Genomic DNA, 20,945 nt, shown 5'->3' with positions numbered 1-20,945 from the left:
ACAACCTGGCCCTGCGCCAGCCCTTCCCTCCCACCTCCCCCAGCCTCACCTGTTTCCCTTCCAGCTTCCTTAGAGAAGTTCTGTTCTGAATGGGGTGATTCTGCAAGTGACTTCCCGGGGTAGGTGTGCCATAGGAAGAGCAATGGTTAAAAAGACTTAAGCTCCATTCTTGCAAGAACTGATTTTCAAGAGGACCAGAAATCCAGATTAATATATGAAATCTGATTTTTAAAGGAGAGTATCTAATTCAAAACTTTTAAGCAAGGAAAAAAAAAAACCATCCAACACTGTGTGGGCCAACTAATGTATGTTTGGCTGTGTATGACCGTGGTCCAGAGCCTTTGGCCTCACTGGACCCCATTCAAGTAAGTTGGCTAGCATCTTCATTTTGAAACATTTTAATCATCCAGACCTCCCTTATAATTGGGCTTTTAAAAAAGATCTGTCTTCTTATTTGTTCTATTTACACATATAGTCTAAGCATTTAACACCTACCAGCTGATTAATTAGAACAACTGCTTCAAGTAACCTGAGGGCACAAAGATCTGCTTCAACTTCCACTCTCTTCCCTGAGAGCTTGCATTTATTCACAAACATCTACTGAGTCCCTGCTCTGGGGATAGAGAAGTGAAGAAAATGCTTTAATGCTTTAGCTTCTGACCTCTGGACAGACAGTAAAAAGATAATCATGAATTGTGATAACAGTATGAAGAAAAGCACATGGTGCTACGTGAAGCCGAAGCAGGAGGACATAATTCATATGTAAACAAAATTACAAAAAACATTTGTAAACAAAAGTCTTCTGAAAAAGTGACACTCTGAGACCTAAAGGGTGTCCAGAAGTTTTTCAAGTTAAAGGGGGAGGAGGTATTTCAGGCAGAAGGAAAAGCATGTGTGAAGATGCTGAGGCTGTGAGAAATTTGATGTGTTCCAAGAGCCAAAAGGCTAGCGTGGTAGAAACACTGAGCAAGGGGAAGAGAGAAACGGGATGAGGGCTGGATGGCGGAGGGCTCTGAAAGCTGCAGCAATGAGCCTGGATTTTCTCATAAGGGTAATTAATGGGCAGCCAGCAGAGTGGCATAGTCAGATATGCCTTTTAGAGAGATCACTCTAACCCAGGATGGAGAATGGGTTGGAGGGAATAAGAGGATGGAGCTACAACTATCTTGTTCATCACTGTTACCCGAGCATTTGGCATGGTGCCTGCACAGAACTGGCACTCAGCAAATGTCTGTGGCATGAATGGCTGTGACAACAAACAGAGCAAGCTATTTCAGTAACCAAGGCTTGGAGCTGAAGAAAAGTGTTCCGATTTGAGATGTTTTGTAAGTCGAGTTGATAGGACTTAGTAAAGGATGATTGAATGCAGGGGTTTGAGGAGGAGTGAAGGAGAGTCAGGCAAGATTCCCGTGTATCTGGCCGGAGCCAGCTGCACGGTTGGAAGGCACATAGTTGAATGAGATGGGTCAGACCGAAGAGCAAGTGTAGGCAGAGGGTTCACAGCCGACTACGGCATTCTCTCCCAGCTACCACCACACGCGCACCTGAGGAGCACCGGGCACAAAAGCCGGACTAAGCTCCCTGAAGATCAGGGTGGTAACGCGCTCTCCACTCCCCGGGCCCCCGGGCTCTTCCGGACCCACGCTGGGCGCTACGAGCAGGCTCCATCCGTGGGAAGACCTGGGTGATGGAGCTGGCTGTCTTCACTACGTAAACTCCTTGAACTTATCTGAGCCTCAGTTTCCTCCTAAAATGGTTGCGAGCATCAGCGCGTAAAGCTCCAGGCCCTAGCCGGGGGGTAAAACCGCTCCCAGAGCCGGGCGGAATTCCCACGTTTCTTTCACCCTGGGAAGGCTTTTCCTCGGGCCGCGGGCCTGTCAGGCTCATCTCGCCCCGGGCCCGCCCACGTCCCCCGACCCGAAGTTCATGGCTTACCTGTTTACCCCGGCGGCGGCGGCTGCGACCCAGGCTGACGTCGGCAGGCAGCTTCTCTCTCCGGTCAGTGGCAGCCGGCGCCCTGCTCGCCAGCCTCAGCAGCGGCCACGGCTACAGGACCTGTTTACGCCTAACATCACTTCCCGACATCGTAAGCCCGTACACCCGCAGAGCCTGCTGGGAAACAGAGGCCTGAGAGGAGAGACAGCTGCCTACAAGACCCAGAGGCCTTTGCGCCGGAAAGGCTGCCGGAAGTAGCTGTGCGCTCACCGCGGGATTCTCTCAGGGGCTCCTCCCTCCGCCCTGATTGGGTGCTGGGCCTGCCCCGCCTTATAGTCTCAGGCTCCCGCTGGCTTGGGGCGGAGTCCGCGGGTAGAGGATGGGAGTTTAAGGCCCGGGATTGCTGGAGGGCAGGCGGACACAGTCTAGGGGCGGCACGGTGTCGACTTGCAACCCAGCTGAGAGGAGAGGCGCCACCTGGGAGGGTGAGAGCCGAGCCGGCCCATGCCCTAGGGGAAGGGATGGACGGGTCCTGGGCTGAGCAAAGAGAGTCCCTCCCAGTCCTGGGGAAAAGGCGTGGGACGGCGAAGGGAGGTGGAGGGCTGAAATCCTGCCCTGGGGGTGGGTGTCAGAACCGGTCTCGGTTTCTCGATAGTAGGGAAGGGTACGGGCTGGGGAAGACTCTACAAAGGCCACGGAGAGGTTGGGTCTCGATGAATTTCCCCAGACCCTTTGGATAAAGCATAAGATTTACACCTTGGGTTTCTGCTAGATCCGCCCTTTCTAACCAAGATCGGCTCCTCCCCTCGCCATCCCCAGTATGACGAATTTCTGGGACCTTCTTTCCTTAGGACCCCACCTTGTAACACCGCCGTGGTTGTTTGTCCTTTATTCGTCTTGGGTTGCCATTCGCTTCGCCGAGTGTGACACGGATACGCCCCTAGCATCCCCAAATATCCACACACAAAGTCCGGAAGGAAGAGCATTGAGGCTCTCAGTGGAAACTTCATTCTCACCGGAGTTACTTTCTGGGGCGTCACCTGCCACAGGATTCCTGGAACCCATTGGCCTGGGCGGAATCTGAGCCGGTGGAATCTGAGCTGACGTCATCCAGGGGCTCAAAGCAATTGCTTTGTTGGAAAAGAATAGATTAGCTTGGATTTGTCTTCCTCTGTTGGCAGCTGCCTAGCCTTTAGTGAGCTCCTTTTCTCTGATCCTGGGGAAACTGGGCTAGACACAAAATACATAGGGAATTTGTTAAAACCTGTTAAGGAGTGGATTTATTCCTTTGGGGTGGGCAGAGGAAGGTTAGGTGACCTCACACTATTCAAGTTTACTTACTGATTGAGCAATCTGCTGGTGGGGGCTCATCTCATACGTACATGACAAGCCACCAAAGGAATTCAGTATTTCATACAGCACCTGCCCTGGGCCTTCCTCGGACATTCCTCCCAGGGACCTACCTAAATCTTTTCGGGGACAATTTCAGTCTAACAAACTGACAAATACTTTTAAATGTGCATAGCATTGTGCTAAGCACTGTTTGGAGAGTGGAGCAGTAAACGTGGGAAAACCAGTGCACTTCTGGGTTACACTTAAAAGAGATAACGAGGTAAACTTCTGCAAGTTGTGATGATGAAATGAGGTCATTTCGCTTTTTTTTTTAATTTCATTACCAGCACTGCAGTCCAAGCCTTTATCATCTCTTACCTAGACTACTGCTTCCTCCAGTCTTCCCACTTGGTCTCTTGCACCCTTGCAGTCCATTCTCTACATAGTAGCCAGAGTGATCTCAGATCATATCACTCCCCTGCTCTAAACCCTAAAATCGATTCCCATTGCAATTAGTATAAAATCCAAACTCTTCAATATGATCCGGTCCCTGCCTTCCCTGAGTTTACATCCAGCCAACTTCCCCCTTCTTTCTATGCACCAGCCATCTTGGCCTTATTTCTGTTCCTAAAATTTTTGTCTGACTGAGGAACTTTGCACTTACTCTTCCATCTGTCTGGAATGCTCTTAGAGCTCAGCTGGAAAGTCACCTTCCCAAAGAGGCTTTCCCTGGCTCCCCATCTAAAATAGTACCTCTTCCTAGTCACTCTCTGTTTTATTATCTTTATTATTACATTTCTCACCTTCTGGAATTGCCTGCTTATTTATTCATTTTCTTGTTTGTTGTCTTCCCACTAGAATGTAAGCTCCACGAGGCTGACTTGTTTGTTCTCTTCTGTATCCCCAGTACCTGGCACAAAGCAGGGGCATGATAAATGCTAACGCTTATTGTTTTTTTTCTTGTTAACTGACATTATCATGCTTCTTTGAACTCCTTGAAGTCAAGGACAATATCTTTTCATCTCTTTATCCCTCCTGCTTAACTTGGTAGGTATGCAATATTGTTTTATTGCCAAATGAATTAAATGAGCTGATATATATTAAATGCCTAGAATAGTACCTGGAACATAATAAACATGCAAAGAATGTTTGCTTTTTGTTTTCGTTCAGTGAATGAATTTTAGTGATTCTTTAGAAAGCCAAAACACATATAGAATTAGATCATAAGGGGTGATCTGGCTTTGCCCTCCTCTGCTTTGCTTGCTTCTCCCTCCTGTGAACTCCCGTCAGTGTTTCAGTTTCCAGATCACCTAATTGTTTCTAAATTTATCATCTGGTCTTTTTTGGCCCTTTCTCCCCATTCTTGTTGGGCAGGAAGAGAGAAGGAGATAAGGCTGGACCTGTTCTCAGGAAAAAGAAGCAAAAATAGCCATCCTGTAGTTGTTCTATCCTGAAAAATGGTGACAATTTCAGGAACTTGGGATAGGGCTGATGCCAAAAAAGGTGAAGGTCAGGAAACCTTGGGGGGAGCTAGGGTAACCTCTGCCAGGAATACTGGCCGGCTTACTCCAGCCTGGCTCAATCCATGTTCTCCTGAAGCTGCTGTTACTTGCCTTCCTGAAACCAGACTCTGGGTGGTGCTCAAAGGAAGCACTGGTGCAGGCTGCTCCTGAGCCTAGAATCGTTAGAAAGGAAGTGTATCCTGTCCCTCAGACTCCTGGGAAACTCCTAGGCTGGCTGGATTCCCAGTAGGTTTGGCCGGAAATCTTGGATCCTGGGAACACTGAGAAGAAAACAACTGTAATCTGACTGGTGGATCCCCAGGATGAGGACTTCTGCTCTGCCCAGTCTGTTCCTGGAGCTGTCTTTGATTAGCTCCAAGAGTTTACTTGGCCTCCTTGCCACCCAGAGCTGGGCCAAGTCTCAGGGAGACTGGTGAGGTGACCAGCATCGGGTTCTGGGAGACTGTGCTCCCAGACCTGGTTCCTGGTACCATGAAGAACAGCAGGAATGTCTTTTTTGCCATTGCCTAGGGCTTTAGCCTCGCCAGGGAGACTTGGCCTCATAAGGAGAGAATGACTGGATGGTCAGTGTTTCTCTTCCTGTTGCCTCCTGGCTGAGGGCTCTCCTCTGCTGACTCCTGTCTTCTCTCCCATCTCCTGCTCACAGCGCTGAGAGTGTGAGGCTCTGGCCTCCACTGGCCACTCACTCGTGACCCTTCCACCACGGCGGGGCCTTCCAAGCCAACCTCCTGCCGTGTGGTGATCTACCTGCAGCGGGAGATGTCGGGGGATACCTGTCTGTGCCCAGCGTCAGGGGCCAAGCCCAAGCTAAGCGGCTTCAAGGGAGGAGGCTTGGGCAACAAATACGTCCAGCTCAATGTGGGTGGTTCCCTGTACTACACCACCGTGCGGGCGCTAACCCGGCATGACACCATGCTCAAGGCCATGTTCAGTGGGCGCATGGAGGTGCTGACCGACAAAGAAGGTGAGTTGCTGGGGCTTGTTGGGTGGGGTGGGGAAGGAAGGAGAAGTTCCTGAGGAAGTGATTTCAGGGCGTGGCTCAAGCCTGGCAGATCTGGAATCTAGATTCATTTTTCCTGTTCACCTAGTGCAGGACTCCTTCACCTGGAGTTCTTAGTAGAGCTTCAGAATTCTTTGAAGTTATACATAGAATGTTGTGTATTTACATATTTTCCAGGGAGAAGATCCATACTTTTAAAATATTCACATAGGACTAGATTCTCAAAAGAGCCATTGCCATAGTGCCTGGGCAGCGGGCCAAAGGCAAGCAGGGCCAGGTGTTTCTGTGTTGCCGGGAGGGGGGCCTGAGCACTCCTGAGCTTAGACAAACTCTGTGGGCCTCTGCAGAGCCTGGAGGGCCTGTGTCTCCCACGGTATGTGCCAGTTCTTGGCTTCAGGGAGGAGGGGTGAAAAGCAACCATGGACTTAACAGCTGGAGGTTCTGTTCCCACTCCCGTTACCCAGTGCTGTGGGCTCTGTGCCCCTTATCACCTGCCACCAGGCTCGTCAGGTGGCCTTTGCCTGCTACCTGCTCTGAGGTACCTGGAGGCAAACAGTAACCCTCTGGGGCCTGTCTGAATCCCTAGGCTGGATCCTCATAGACCGATGTGGAAAGCACTTTGGCACCATTTTGAATTACCTCCGAGATGACACCATCATCCTCCCTCAAAACCGGCAAGAAATCAAGGAACTGATGGCTGAAGCAAAATATTACCTCATTCAGGGGCTGGTGAACATGTGCCAGACTGCCCTGCAGGTACGGAGGCAGGGTCAGCCAGGTTGATGAGGTCGGGATGGGCCCCCTCCTTCAGGGAGGTAGGGTCCAGTTCCTGGAAGGCTACGTGTCAGTACGATTGATGAGTCCAAACCTAGTTAGACACACCAGCTGTTGCCCAGGCCAAGCAAGCTGGCAGCCGGTCGTTTTATAAGGTGACGGACTCAGGCGGTGTGAGTAGACCGTGCTTCTAGTCTATCTGCCTGGATATCTGGATTTTAGGCTTCTGGGAATGGGGGTCTGCTTGCCAGCTGGCAGTTCTATTGCCAGGGGCCTCCTGTCTCTACCTGATGCCTCCTCAACAAGTAGGGGGTGGCCATGGCAGAGGGGCTCTGACGGCTCCTGGGGAAAGCCTGGCTAAGCCTGGCAAACAGAAGATCTCGAAAAAAGATTCTTGGCTGTGTGTCACCCAGGACAAGAAGGACTCCTACCAGCCTGTGTGCAACGTCCCCGTCATCACATCCCTGAAGGAAGAGGAGAGGCTCATCGAATCCTCCACCAAGGTACTGGGACTTCCGAGGGATCACCGAGGGCCGCGGGCTGGGGGTGTCGGGCCGTTGGCCTTCATGCTCTCTTCCCTCACAGCCCGTGGTGAAGCTGCTATACAACAGAAGCAACAACAAGTATTCCTACACCAGGTAGGGGGGGCACCTGATGAGGGGTGGGGTGCACTGCCCAGGGAAGGGCCACAGAAGCAGCAGGGAGGGCTAAGCAGACAGAAATCAGGCAGCAGACCCAAGGGAGGCCACCTGCACGCCTGGCACAGTTGGCGTGAGTCTGGGTCTCGGGAAGAGAACATAGTAGGAGGGAAATCAGAGCCGAGGCATTTGGAACTCAATGCGGGGCCCTGGCTGGGATGTAGATGGGACTGAACATGTAACAGCCTCTTAACGTGTGTCATGTCAGGCAGCGGGCCAGGTGTCTTCCCTGCATTCTCTATGGGCTGGAGGAAGGCTGGGAAGCCAAGGGGCTGGGACTCCTCCTCAGGCAGCCCTCGTTCTTCATAGCTGGGCCAGTGTCCCCCTGTCCCCCAGTGGCCTCCCAACAGGCCATAGTTAAGTATATGCAGGAGGCTGCAGGCTCGAAGACCCAAACCCTCTCAGGGACTCCCCGTGGGCAGACATATTGCCAGCGTCACACCCCACAGCCAGGGAAGGGGGTCCTCCTGCTGAGATGGCAGCGAGCCTCCTTCCTTCCAGCCTGGTAAGAGGAGACCTCCCTCCCTCAGTCCTCTCTGCTTTAACTTAAAACCAACTCACCTCCTTTTCCTCACAGGCCCCCAAACCCGAAGGGGGCCCCATGACCCTTTCTCTCGCTGTCCCTCTGGCATCTTGACTCTTCCTCCTTTCATGAGCACGACAGCGGAGGGGAGGAGAGATCCTGGCCAGCACCCGCCCCTGTGCTGGGACCTCCCTCACTCCCAGGCCCCCGGGCCCTCACTGGTTTTTCAGCAACTCCGATGACCACCTGCTGAAAAACATCGAGCTGTTCGACAAGCTCTCCCTGCGCTTCAACGGCCGTGTGCTCTTCATCAAGGATGTCATCGGCGACGAGATCTGCTGCTGGTCCTTCTACGGGCAGGGTCGGAAGCTGGCAGAGGTGTGCTGCACGTCCATCGTGTACGCCACCGAGAAGAAGCAGACCAAGGTATGGGGCTTCTGCCGCGTGAGTGGGGCTGAACCCTTTGCCACCGGGGATACATTTTGCTGTCTTTCCCAAACTTGCCATGATGGTGCTGCTCAAGGACACAAGCCAATGCGTGGGGTTTAGGGAATGGTATAGAACTCTGCTTTGGTCAGCTGAGAGGCAGGGCTGTTGACCAGCAGGGAACAGCCTGATGCCATGGGAAGGACCGGGTCTTTGGAGTTGGCCCAAGTCGGATCTGAATTCTGGTCCCACCATTTATCAGTTTTCTGACTTTGGATAAACCATGTAAACCATCTGGACCTCAGTTTCCTCATTAGAAATCTGAGAATAAGAGTGTGAATTTAACAGAGCTGTTATGAAAATGAGACAGTTCTTAGGAGAAGCAGTGCAGGTTAGTAGAAATAGCTGTTCAGATCTCCTCTGGCCCCCGCTGGTTGGGTGTTTCTGGTCAATCAGCTTAGCCTCTGCAGTGCCAACGCAATGCCAGGCACATGTAAGGGATTTGATAGGAGATAGCTAACTCTCTTTGCCCCGGCTGCAAGCAGATGGTGCCTCCCTGGAGAATAGCTGTGCACCCGCACCCCGCCGCCAGTGTGTTTTGGAGACGGCAGAGCATTGCTGGGGTGGAAGGGCAGCTCATGTCGGGGAGAGCTGTGTGCACGTGAAGGCCTCAGAGCAGCCAAGCTTTTATTTTTCGTTTACTGTGCGTCAGGCTCTCTGCTAAGCATTTGGCATCTTTCATGTAATGTTCACAACAACTCACTGAGGTAGATGTTAACATGTGGAAACTGAGGCACAGCAAGGTTAAGTCCAAGGCCCCACAGCTAATAAGTGGGGGAGCTGTATTTGTACCCAGGCCTGACCACAGAGCCAAGGCCATAACCTCTACACACACTAGTCCATTGGTCTGGGATTGGGTGAGGCAGGGGGAGGGTGCTAGCGTTCCGCGTCTCTGTGTCCGTAGAGTCCGTCTCCTCACGCCTCCTTCAGAAGAAGACCCCCGCCCTCCCTCTTGAGATAGAAAGTCATGTCTCTTGAGAGAGTTCTGGAGGCCTTATGGAGTCAGCACAGGGCCAGGGGCCCTGACATGCTGCTCCCTCTTTGGGGTAAAGCCTCATTCGGTCCTCTCGTCCCCCTTGCCCCAGGTGGAATTCCCAGAGGCCCGAATCTATGAGGAGACACTCAACGTTCTACTCTACGAGACCCCCCGAGTCCCTGACAACTCCCTATTGGAGGCCACAAGCCGGAACCGCAGCCAGGCGTCCCCCAGTGAAGACGAGGAAACCTTTGAACTGCGGGACCGTGTCCGCCGCATCCACGTCAAGCGCTATAGCACTTATGATGACCGGCAGCTCGGCCACCAGTCTGCCCATCGCGACTGACAAGACCCTCCCGGAGTCAGGGCACGAGATACCCTGTCTCCTGTCTTGTGGAACCCCGCCCCATTGGCCACCCCACGCTGCTGCTGGCTTGGGTCTCTGCTCCAGCACCCAGAGGCATGACAGGCCCTGCCTGGGAGGTCAGAGGGCCTGAGCAGGGGAGGGACTGCGTTTCTTTTCCTAGCTCCCTGAGCACTTCAGGATGACTGAGTCCCAGCCCCTTTGCTCAGCATCTCCCTTTCTGCCACAGGGAGCCGCTGCTGCCCCTGGGCTGAATGGACTGACCTGCCCATGCCCCTGCCAAGAGCATTCCCCTTGGCCCTTCGCTGAGCACCCCTTTGCTCTGCTGAAGGGCTACTTTAGGCCTCAGGGGAGGCCCATGGGGAATGGGTTCACTCTGTGGGGAAGGTGGCTTCTGGTGCTGTGGAGGCCCAATTTCTTACCGAAGGTGGGGCTTCTTTTTTCCTAAGGTGTTTAAGCACAGGCTTAATGAGTTTGGTTTTTAAAAAATAATCTAGGAAATGACTAGTTTTAAGTCTAATAATGAGGAGACTGGGTATTTCTGCTCCAGGGTTCCAAGACCCTGGGTAAAACAGAACCCTCGGCCCTTTTGATGCCTTTGGGATCTGTTTCTGTAAAGCACTTTGTACTTTTATTCAGGAGATTTGTATTCTGCCCTGACCCACGTCATCCTTCTCTGATCCTAACCCCCTTTTCCCTGTAGAATCAATCTGAGGGAGGGGAAAGAAGCAATAAAAAAAAAAACTGACCATCTTTGGCTTTGCCAAACTGGCCAAGCAGCTGGCCCAGAGAGCACTGAGGGGGTAAGGATGTGTGAGTTAGGACCTATGGTCCTCATAACACCCCTGTAAGAAAGGATACTTTGCCCCTACATCTTAGGGTCACGTGCTGACTTCTAGAGTCTTCCATGATTGGTCTTTGATTCTCTTGCCCTTGGCTCCAAGGCATGCTGTCCTCACTCTAAACCCAAAGAGCCATCATGCGGGCCGGGAGCTGCTTGCAGCCAGGAGCATGAGCTGCAGCAGGAAGGCTGCGGAGCCCGCGGGCACCACACCTGCCTGCCATCAGCTGAGGACAGCAAGCGCAGAGCCCCACGTTCCTGGAGGCCCTGTGCAGAGGCGGCTGTGCTTGGCCATACATCTCCCTGCCCTGCATCCATACTATTGGTTTTGTGTCCTGGCTGCAGAATGGTGGTTCTGCCCAGTGGTGAGTCCCTGAACACAGGATAATGTGAGTAGCCTAAGAGCCTTGAAAGGTTTCTTCATTTTTATTGTTGGGTACTTGGCTGTGGAGATGCAAGCACTGGCTCTTGGGCAAGGGTGCAGGTTCCTCTTCAGGGCTTTGGTATTCATTCCCTTCTGCTTGGCTTGGCCCTTAGGAAGCTGCTTATCCGAATTCTTTTCCAAAAGAATGCCGCCAGTGAGGGAGCTGTTCAGCCAGCCTAACAAAGCAGCATAGCACTTGGCAGTACCCACTCCGTCAGGAAGGGACATAGCTTACCAAGTTCATGTCTCTTTACTCTTACTATAGCTAGGTGGCTCTTCACGGCTGACCCATGAGCCTATGGGCAAATGACAGGCCAGGGTTAGCAGACACTCACAAGGACCTGAAATGACATGGTGGGGCAGGGGAAAGGTGACTTTAATTAAGCGTTTTTCACTTGTCGCTGTCTTGAATGTATAAAGACTTCAGGTGAGGCACCTTGGTGATCAGCTACAAACGGTTCTTCCAGCCTTCACTGGAGTAACAAGATGAAGACAAATCCATTTCTTTGACCAGATTCTGGCTTTGGCTTTGTGGCTTTCCCACAGCGACTGGAATGCTTCTGCTTGAGGGCCCTGGTCTGTTTCCTCAGCTGCCTTCCTGAAGCCCTTTAATACTCAAAGTCCCAGCTCCCCACTGAGGCATTTTAATGCTTGTCTTTTGACCTCCCCAGCCCCTGTAGCCTCTCTTTACTGCTTTGACATTCAGATCCTCAGCTGTCTCAGTGGTGAGTAGTCTTTCTGGGACTCTGGGCACTTATGTTGTCCAATTGAAAATATCTCTTTGGTCTTTAAATATTGAATACTAACATTGAACTCACTGAAGTAATCTTAGCTTTTAAAATCAGACTGTGGTGTAAGGGTTTGGGGTATTTTCTTTGAGTTTCCCAGCCCCTCTTAGAAAGCAGCTCTTGGCTGTGTGAATTTTTCAACTCTGAGCAGCCCAGGGGAATGTAAACAAAAAGTGTGGATGAAGGTCAAACCTTCTTGTCAGTTTCTGAGACAACTGGAAGCCTGCTGTTAACTACATGGACCAGGATTAGGTTCTAATCACTCTGTTACCTGACCAAGTTCTGCTTAAAAGATGGCACAGGTCCTGACATGACAGAACTCCTTTATCATGTAACTACAATTCTTTGTTGCTCAACATAGGTGATGGAAAAAAACACTAATTTCTAATAAAATTGTGTTACACTTCAGTGGTACAGAGCTGTGCTTACAGTGAGTATAGCTTGGTCAGCTCGCTGCTGTGGACATCATAATTGTATTTCTGTTCACCACCTGACTTTATGTTCTCACTGGGTCCTATGCCCCATTGCACTCAGTTGCCCTGCAACCCAGGCTCCCCCTGGTGGAGGATTAAGGACACCACTAATAAGGGTTGGAACTGAAATTTAATATTAATTCAAGAAAACAACCTCTGTAACAATCACTACAGTAGTGGGGGAGCAGGAATCCTAAGAATCAGGGCAAAAATGCAGCACATTTTATCTCTGGCTCTTGGAGATCTGTGAGAAGCTCAGAAAGTAGACTGGCTTCATCACTGTCCATACCTAACGCTCCTTGGCTGAGTTTCTGCAGTTGTGATCTGGAGGCTTGACAGACCTGTGCTGGCAAGCCCATTGCTCCAGAAAACCTGACAGGCTTGCCTCACTTCTCCCCCAGGCCCACGGAGGCCAGAAATGCCAATAGTTGGCCAGCACAAAGAGCCGAGCCACTTTTTTGATCCTGACGCTGGCCTCCCGCTCTGCACTTGGCAGAGGGTAAAGGGAACAAGAGTCCAGTCCAGCCCCCACCTCACTGGCTGAGTGACCTGGGAGACATCGGCCAACCCCCAGACTCAGGAAAGAGACAGATACTCTAGCTGAAGGGGCAGCTTCCTGGAAGGGCAGTAAGGACAGCAACCAAGGGCCCCTGCCGGGTCAAAAAGGGAGCCTGAGACCCGGGGGGCAGAAATGGCAAGGGGGGCCAAGCGTGCACTGGTTTATTGACCAAACCTCACATTCTAAACAACTTGTGTGACAGGCTAGGAAACTCCTCCAGACCTATGGCAGCTGAACACAGAGTTCCTGATGGAAAGGTTTACTGGAACACAGCATAGGCAGGGCTTACGGGGAAGGCCACCCTTGGAGGAGTCCTACATGGGTCTTCTGGAGAAAACAGTTATACTCCACCCGCCAAAATAAGAACCCCACAATCAAAAGGTGCAAACAATTAAGAGACCCACTGTGGCCCATGACAGAGTTCTGCAGCAATTGTGGGATGTGAGCTGTTCTTTGGGGTCCGAGCCTGGGTGCTTAGGGCCTCAGCTGGCCTACCAGTGAAGGCCTGAAGGTGGTGTCTTCTCATCTTTATTGCTTTCAAGGGAGAAGGGAGGGATCCGGACATCGAAGTGGGAACCATCAGGCCTCTCGAAGCGGAATGTGCCCCTGTGAGAGAAACTGGTTTAGAGGGAGTGAGAGTTGAAGCCTGTAGAGCCCTATGTCCTCAGCGCCAGAACTGAGGCAGGATAAGACAGGCCTGGGCTCTCTTCTGCCTGGCTCATGCCAGGACAACATTGATCAGAGACCCAAGAGCCTATCCTGGCCCTACGTGGGAAGAAGAAATGAAGCTCTCCTGAATCTGGCCCTTAGATACACCCTGCATAAGCTACCCAACTATACTTTCAGGTTAAGGAGTGAAACACCAGGGGAAAAAACCCAACTACGTGGGCAACTCAGTGCAGCATCAAAGTCACCAGACCTCTTTGACCTAAGTCCTCGTTCTACAAAATCACAGGGAACTGGAAAACAGTCATAAATCAGACAAGACCCACACAGCAATGAACAGCAGATAAGCCTCCACCTCAGGACTTCACTTGGTCCAGAGTTAACTGCAAGCTACAAGCTCTCACTTTTTCTGACCCGCAGTGTCCGCGGACTTGAGCTGCCCCTGCCCCAGCATATGCTTACTCACCACATGTGCCCACTGGAAGCTTGCAGGGAGACGTGGCTGCTGTACTGGAATGCGGGCTGCTCCTTGGATAACACTGGTTCCTGTGAGGGTTCAGGCAAAATAGGTCAGGCCAGACAAACTCCCTGTACCCCGGGGCCACATGCTGACTGCCAGTCCGGGCTGGATGCCCCCTCATGCCTCCCACCATAACGGCCGACCAGCACCTTCCACAGCACAGCCATTGCCCTGGGCCTTTTATTCTGACCCTGGGAAAGATAATCTCAGGCTGAATGGCTGAGGTTACAGGCAAAGATGCTAAGCCCAGGATCTACTCTGTAAATACCCTGTCCAGCACCCATTCACCAAGCACCTAAGTGCCAGGAGCCACGCTGTGCTCAGCAAACTTCTGCTAACTTAAGTCTGCTGGTAATCATAAGGTAACAGGTGTGATCCTAAGAAACGGAGATTTGGGTTAACTTGCCCAAAGTTATGCAGTAAATAAACAACACAGTGGGCATTTGAAAACAGACTAACCCCACAGCCCTGTTCTTTCCACCCCACGCTGCTTCCCCAGCTCCCTGCTAACATGGATGAATGCCTGTTGAATGTGGTCCTCTCATGACTTTATTTCTCTGGAGACTGGATAGGGTAACACAGGAATTGCAAAATCAGATCTCTTCAAGGACCAGCAGAGGATGAACACGTGTAAAGAGGCAGAGGAAGGACGACCAGGAGCGGTGGCGGGTCCATGCTCCACCCAAGGGCATCCCAGTAGATTTTTTAATAGGCTGGCAACCACAAGCTTTGATGGCAGACTCACTTGGATTCAAACCCAGGCCCTGCCTCTACTAGCTACAGGACCATGGGCTAGTTAAACAACAGTCTCAGTCTCTTCATCTGTGAAATGCGTTATAAGAAAACCGATCTCACGGGTGAGGTTTCTCACCCCAAACAGCCCTAAGCTTTCACACACTAAGCCTCTGTCCCTAACCACAGAGGAGGAGGAAACCATGCACTAAGCTCCTAGGCCTGCTGGGCAGGACTAGAAACTGAGCATTATTGGCCCAAAGATGCTCACCCTGCCCACCACCCCTCGGCCCCGCACTGTCTCCAAGGTGCCGGATAGACTGAATATCCTCCAGTGTCGCTCCCGGAGCTGTACTACGTCATTGTCGAGGTTCTCCAAGCGGATGCAGTAACGCCACTGCGGGGGTAGGGGAGAGAGTTCACATCTGAGAAGGAATAGACCCTGGGCCAGCTCCCTTGGAATTCTAGGAGAGCACAGGGCAACAAAGACCAACACCGGCACTGTACCGTCTCACCTCCCGCCCCCAAAGGTAAACCTGCCCACCTCCCAACCTGTGCCCACAGGTACACCTCCTGAGCTCCCCTCCTCCCGAGGGAGACACTCACCCAGTAGACGTGGGAATTCTGGGCTTCCTGGGGGAAAAAACACAAAGAATTTCAGGCCCAGAGGGCAGGAACAAGTCTATTCCAATCAACATCTCTCAAGGGAGTGGATGTATTCCAGGTACTTGCAAAGACAGAACAAAGCCACAGGTATCTGTGGGTTGATGATGTCTCAACTATGGCCAACAAGCCCAGAGGGAGGCAGCCTCCCTTGGGTCCATCCCTGGCGCCCTTCCTCTTCATTCCTATCAAGATCACGAACAGAGCTGGATGCCAACAAAAACCAGCCCTGGGGCTCTTCCCTTTCTCACCACCCTCCCTGTCTTCCCCCACATTACTGCTGGTCCAGGCTGCTGTCCTCCTCCTCGGCCTTTCCATATCCCAACCTTATTTCAATACTTGGAATGCTGTATGTTGGCCTCCCGCCACTACCATGAGCTCCTGAAAGGCAGGGGACAGGGTTTCATTTATATTTGTATCCCCAGGACCTAGCTTACGGCCAAGCAAGAAATAGCTCAATAAATGCATAAAAAGTGGGAAGATAAGCCTACACTGATTTAAACAAGTATGTGTATATTCTTCATAGACATGGCTCCCTTTGAGCCGGAAGAGAAGGAAGAGTCAGCCAGGAGGCCTCCTTCCTGGGATCTGAGAGTTTCCTTGCTCTAGGTCTTGGTGTCAGCTGTTGCCAAGAGGCTGCTCAATCCCAATCAATACATGCAGCACTTGAAAGCAGAACCACAGGCACGTGGTTTAAATTTGGAACCCACACCAGCAGTCACTGGGGACACCACACAGAACCTGGGGGCCTAGCCCTGAGGGGAGGTCCCAGGCTGGGCACATACCCTCATGCCCATGTAGAAGGGGATGACGGTGACACGGATGTTCTCGGTTGTTTCCCGGTGGACATCGGAGAGCTCCAGCCAGGGGTGATTCTTCTCTTGCCAGGCCCGTAGCGTCTCCCGAGCCGCAAAAGGGGGTGCTGGGGCAAGAGATCGACTGGTTAGTCCAGGCCAGCGTCCAGGGCGTTACACCCTGCCCAACTGCTCCTCCTAGAAAACCCTTCCCAGTGGTGGCCCAGGTAAACAAGACACCCAAACGTGAGCAAGAGCACAGGCTGGAAGAACGCACAAAACTGCCTACCAAGGATAAGCCCTGAGGAGGTATGTGACGTCAGAGGAAGAGAAATGGACTGGGAGTTAGGAGCCCTGGTTTTCAGACCTCACTCTGCCACTACCTAGCAACCTTGAGTCCCTTCTCATCATCCCTGAGTCTGTTTCCATATCTGTAAGGAGGAGATAATAGCCATCTACCTGACAGGTCTAATGGGAGATTAAATAAGATTGTAGAAATAGAGCTTTGAAATTGCTGCTGGGATATTCTCTTTGAAGAAAGGGCCCTCCCACTCCACCTTCCCTCTATGACAGAAGTTACCTTTTGTCTGGTCATATAGAAGAAATCTTTCAAAGAGCTCGTGCTGGATGGGAACCTGATCAGTGGAGGTGTAGGGGAGGATGTCTTCATGGCTGACATAATCCAGGCCTGGCAGAGAGACAGAGACAAAGAGACAGTGAAACTCACATAAGAGGCAGGGAGGAATGGGGCTGAAAAGAAACACAATTCCTGGCCTTATGGCAGGGTGGGACGACCCTGGCACCACTGCTCTCAGCGTCTATACTCCCTCCCAGCAGATTAAAGGACAGCAGAAAGGCCTCAGAATCCTCTCCCTGAGACACACCAGACCCTCCTCATTGACAGGCACCACTCAGATGCTCCTTACTCACCTGGGATGGCATAGAGGGCCCGGCTGTCATCATGGTTAGCCAAGAAAGTCACAGCTTCTGTCTGAGATCTCTGAGACTAAGGCAAGAAGCGAGTCAGGGATCTTCTCGGTCACTATCCAGTCCTGAGGACTTAGGGCCCAGTGCTGATCTGGGCCTGTTTGACCCCTCTCCTTCTTAGTCCCCATCACGGTTCGGGGCTTTCCCATGGAAAGGAACCCCAGGCGCAACCATCTTGCTTACTTACTATATGTGGACAGTCTCGGGCATCAATCAGCACCTGATAGTAAGTGTGAGTTTTGCCTTTCACCTCCTTCGAGCCGTGGCCGGCAGGGTTCTCTGCTCTATGGGGCAGGAGAAGCCCAAGATCAACCCCAGAGAAACGGAAGCAGTGCCTGCCCCAGCTCCCTACCACCCCCTCACCTCAACAGACCAGTGCCCGAGCTGAAGGAGCTTAGCACCAGCTGGGTAGCTGTGCAGCACACCCTGGCCCAGCATTCCTCAGTCAGGGGCAAGCAACAGAGTGTGGTGTAGAGTCATTATTTGTCTCACTCTCTGGATGCCTCTTAGAAAAAAAGGGCCAAGCTGAGAAAATCAAACTGCTGCCTTAGTCCCTGGAGCCCAGCGCACCCCACTCTTCTCACATCCCAGGGGCTGTCTGTGATCATTTAATGGAGCTGGGCCTTTTCTTTTTTAATGTACTCTAGTGATGATAAGAGATTAAGGGAAAGATTCTAACTGAACATCAAGAAATCAAGAAGCCTAGTCCCCCAGATGCCCTCTGGGGTACTTATAATGCAAATTGAGAATGCCTTGGGAGAGCATCTTGGGGAGACCTAAAGGGACCTCCTAGCTTAAGACTTTTGTCTCCATGGGTATTAGTGCCAAGGGAGTGTTCTGGGACCGCTCCTAAGGCCCAGAAGGATGCTGCCTTCAGTGCTGGGACCCCAATTATGTATGTCTGCCATGAGTCAGGCCTCCTCCTGAGGATACTGTGAGGCACAATGATAGGGAAACTTACTTTTCTGGAGCTACAGAAGCCACATCCCGGTCATACAGTCTGGCCTGCCAGGGAAACAGGACAACACCTCGGTAGCCAAAAACACTGTGAAGGAAAAGCTGGGAGAAAAGAGAGGCCTCAGTCAGTGTGCAGTCCAGCAGGTCCATCCAGGTGGGGCCCCGACCACTAAGTGGCACAAGTGGTGGCAACTCCAGCACAAGGTCTTGCTACTCTTTCCCTTGAACTCTGTGATCCACCCAGACCAACTCTGGAACATGCTTACTGCCTCTTTACCTGGCTGACTTCTACTCATCCTTTTTATTTATTTTTGGCTGCATTGGGTCTTTGTGCTCGGGCTTTGGGAGCTACTCTTCATTGTGGTGCGTGGGCTTCTCATTGCGGTGGCTTCTCTTGTTGCGGAGCACAGGCTCTACAGCACAGGCTCAGGAGTGTGGCACACAGGCTCAGTAGTTGTGGCTCACGGGCTCTAGAGCGCAGGATCAGTAGTTGTGGCACATGGGCTTAGTTGCTCTGCGGCATGTGGGATCTTCCCGAACGAGGGCTCAAACCCGTGTCCCCTGCATTGGCAGGCAGATTCTTAACCACTGCACCACCAGGGAAGCCCCTACTCATCCTTTAGGCCATAGCTGAGGCCTCTAGGAAGCCTTCCCTCACCTCCTCTCCAGTTAGCACACTGTACAGCCGTTGACCATTTGCATATTGTAATTCCTTTCTAGACTGTCAACTCCATGAAGGCATTGCTTTCTGATTTAACACCAATGCATAAAGCTTAGTCCATTGTAGGCATACAGGAAAAAAAAGGTGAATAAACAAAAAGTCCTCCTTACCTACAAGGGGCCTAAATCTATCTCAGTGGATCTGGCACAAAGCTGACACAGAAAAAGAGCCTCACACCCAGAGCTTACTTCACTGCAATCAGTTCAACTATGACAAAGCATCAGAAAGCAGGTTTGCTTTTCTGAAAGCTCCCTCCACTGGCTTCCTACCAGCCACTATGTTAGACGACTCTTTAGCAACAGGACTCTCTCCTCAATACAGTCCAAACCATCTCTGTCCACACTAACTTGGAAACAGAACCCAATGACACATGAAATGTATTCAAATCCAGGAAAACAGAAAACCCATCTTAAAAAAAAAAAAAAAAAAAAAACTTGATTCTGGTCTGGCACCAAACACCAAGGCAGAAAACCGTAACTTTCAGGCCTGTGACCAACTCTGACCCTTTCAGAAGCAGAGTACACAGTGAAAATGAAAGATGACGCAGCCCAGCACTCACCTGCCCAGTCTCATATTTTCCGTTCTGTTTTGGCACCTCAAACACACCAACTGTCTCCAAAACTTTGCCCTCTGGTCGGTTTCTGATTAGGAAGGAAAAGAACAAGCAACTGAACAGCTAAGAAGTGAAGGGTACTAATCCATCAGTAAAAGCTACTAGGATACTGAGGGGCCAGGGCAATGACAGCAGAGAAGGGTAGCAGCAGTGGGGCCAGCTGAAGCAGGTAAGGGTCCTGCTAAGCCAGCACTCCACAGAGATTCTGCCTTTCCTCCTTTGAGGTCCAGCCACAGATGCCTCCATAAGATCTGACTGCTCCCAGATCACTTTCTTCTCTCTTGACTCTCAGCATTCCTCATATCATGCCCTCAAACCCTGCTTCATTGTATCCCTTGCCTCCATTCCTTCCCTGACCCACCCTCCTGAACTCCCACAGCATTTTAACTGCCCTTTCCACCTTGCATTTCAGTTATTTGTGTCCCTGTCTTATCTCCATTAGAGACTGCAAGTTCTTTGGGAGCAACGCCTGTGTCTGATTAGCCTGTGCTCCCTCAAAATCTAGTGTATAAACGGTGCTCAAAAAATACTTATTTTGTGTTATAATTCCATGTCCATCTCCCCCTCTAAACTGCAGTCCTCACCCCTGCACTACACCTAGTATTATTCTCTCAATCTAGTTTTTGTTCAGATTTAATCAGTTTTTACAGGAGCCTTAAATTGGAAATAGCTATCATCTCTCTCCAGGGTCCGTGTCTAATCTCACCCACTAAAAGGTCAGCTCTTACAGTGGTCTCTCCGGACAGGGCTGCTCTTTCTAGGGGTCCCTTCAGAGCACTGTTTTCTTACTATTTTGGAGATGTGAACTTTATGCTTCCTGCCACTTGATTCACCGGCCCCAATTTGATCTGCCTGGCCCATCCCTAGAGACACTGCTCACACCATCCCCATGGCCTCAAACCCCATTCCCCAAGTCACATAAAGAGAAAGTGTGTCCCCAAGGTCACATTGAAACCTGGGACCCACGCAGGGCGCAGATTCGGATCCTGTTTCCCACTTCTAGCATCTTTCTGTGGGAGGCCTTGGCCCAGTCACGGGCTGGGGGAAAGCCCTAGGACTTAATTAAAGGGCTGCCCACTAACAGCGGCGCTCGTATTCCCACATTCTGGGAAGTAAGATTCGCTCCGGGAGGGTTACTAGTTCCCCCTCAGAGCCAGCCCTTCACAACCCAGGGCTCTGGGCCGCGCTCCCTTGTCCGCTCCTGGCACGCGTCGCGGGCAGCGCAGTCGGCTCCCGGCCAGAACCCTCTCCCGGGTCGAACTCCAATCACCCCCAGCCGGCCGGGTTCCCTGGCCTCCCCTCTGGCCCGGGACACGCTCCCTGGGCTCCGGGCTCGGCCCCCGTGCTTCGTCCCTCACCGGGACGAGAGGTGCCTCCGCGTCGTCGTGGTCGCCACTGGTGGGAAGGTCCCAGCTCCACCCGCCGCACAGAGCGGCCTCGGCCCTCGGGCCCCGGTCAGCGACCGGGACCACCAGCGACTGCCCACGGTCAGGGCCCGTCGGGCCACACAGCCCGCCATGTCCCGCCCGAGTACCCGCTGGGCTGCTGACACAGGGTTCGACCCGCCGCCGGGCGGCGTTCCGCCCCCGCCCCACA

The 20,945-nt window shown here is 52.0% G+C and overlaps 3 protein-coding genes across 5 annotated transcripts in view; 1 reads left to right on the top strand and 2 right to left on the bottom strand.

Annotated features, from left to right (window-relative positions):
* The window catches only part of IFT20 (intraflagellar transport 20), an 11,339-nt gene extending 4,201 nt beyond the window's left edge, over positions 1 to 7,138 (bottom strand). The window contains 2 exon segments of the mRNA XM_060134414.1: positions 1,936 to 3,165; positions 6,996 to 7,138. The gene's annotated coding sequence lies outside the window, so the exon portion shown is untranslated.
* TNFAIP1 (TNF alpha induced protein 1) lies at positions 2,304 to 12,072 on the top strand. Its single transcript, XM_060134412.1, has 7 exons — positions 2,304 to 2,420; positions 5,437 to 5,754; positions 6,377 to 6,546; positions 6,978 to 7,067; positions 7,150 to 7,202; positions 8,016 to 8,211; positions 9,357 to 12,072. Exons 2-7 carry the CDS (start codon positions 5,550 to 5,552, stop codon positions 9,591 to 9,593), a joined length of 951 nt encoding a protein of 316 aa, XP_059990395.1. The 5' UTR covers positions 2,304 to 2,420; positions 5,437 to 5,549; the 3' UTR covers positions 9,594 to 12,072.
* POLDIP2 (DNA polymerase delta interacting protein 2) lies at positions 10,860 to 20,945 on the bottom strand. Of its 3 annotated transcripts, XM_060134409.1 has the most exons (12): positions 20,708 to 20,945; positions 19,296 to 19,377; positions 18,020 to 18,117; positions 17,246 to 17,342; positions 17,002 to 17,077; positions 16,652 to 16,759; positions 16,063 to 16,199; positions 15,221 to 15,247; positions 14,886 to 15,011; positions 13,829 to 13,908; positions 13,192 to 13,302; positions 10,860 to 11,217 (listed from the first exon to the last, which is right to left on the bottom strand). In XM_060134409.1, the coding sequence occupies exons 1-12, from the start codon at positions 20,866 to 20,868 to the stop codon at positions 11,208 to 11,210; spliced, it is 1,113 nt and encodes a 370-aa protein (XP_059990392.1). In that variant the 5' UTR covers positions 20,869 to 20,945; the 3' UTR covers positions 10,860 to 11,207. The 3 variants fall into 3 exon arrangements, with proteins under 3 accessions (XP_059990392.1, XP_059990394.1, XP_059990393.1); XM_060134411.1 differs by lacking the exon at positions 14,886 to 15,011; XM_060134410.1 differs by lacking the exon at positions 10,860 to 11,217 and having other exon boundaries at positions 12,249 to 13,302.

Source organism: Lagenorhynchus albirostris, chromosome 20 (genome assembly GCF_949774975.1).
Source record: "Lagenorhynchus albirostris chromosome 20, mLagAlb1.1, whole genome shotgun sequence".
Lineage (NCBI taxonomy): Eukaryota > Metazoa > Chordata > Mammalia > Artiodactyla > Delphinidae > Lagenorhynchus > Lagenorhynchus albirostris.
This window is presented reverse-complemented; position numbering and strand designations above follow the sequence as displayed.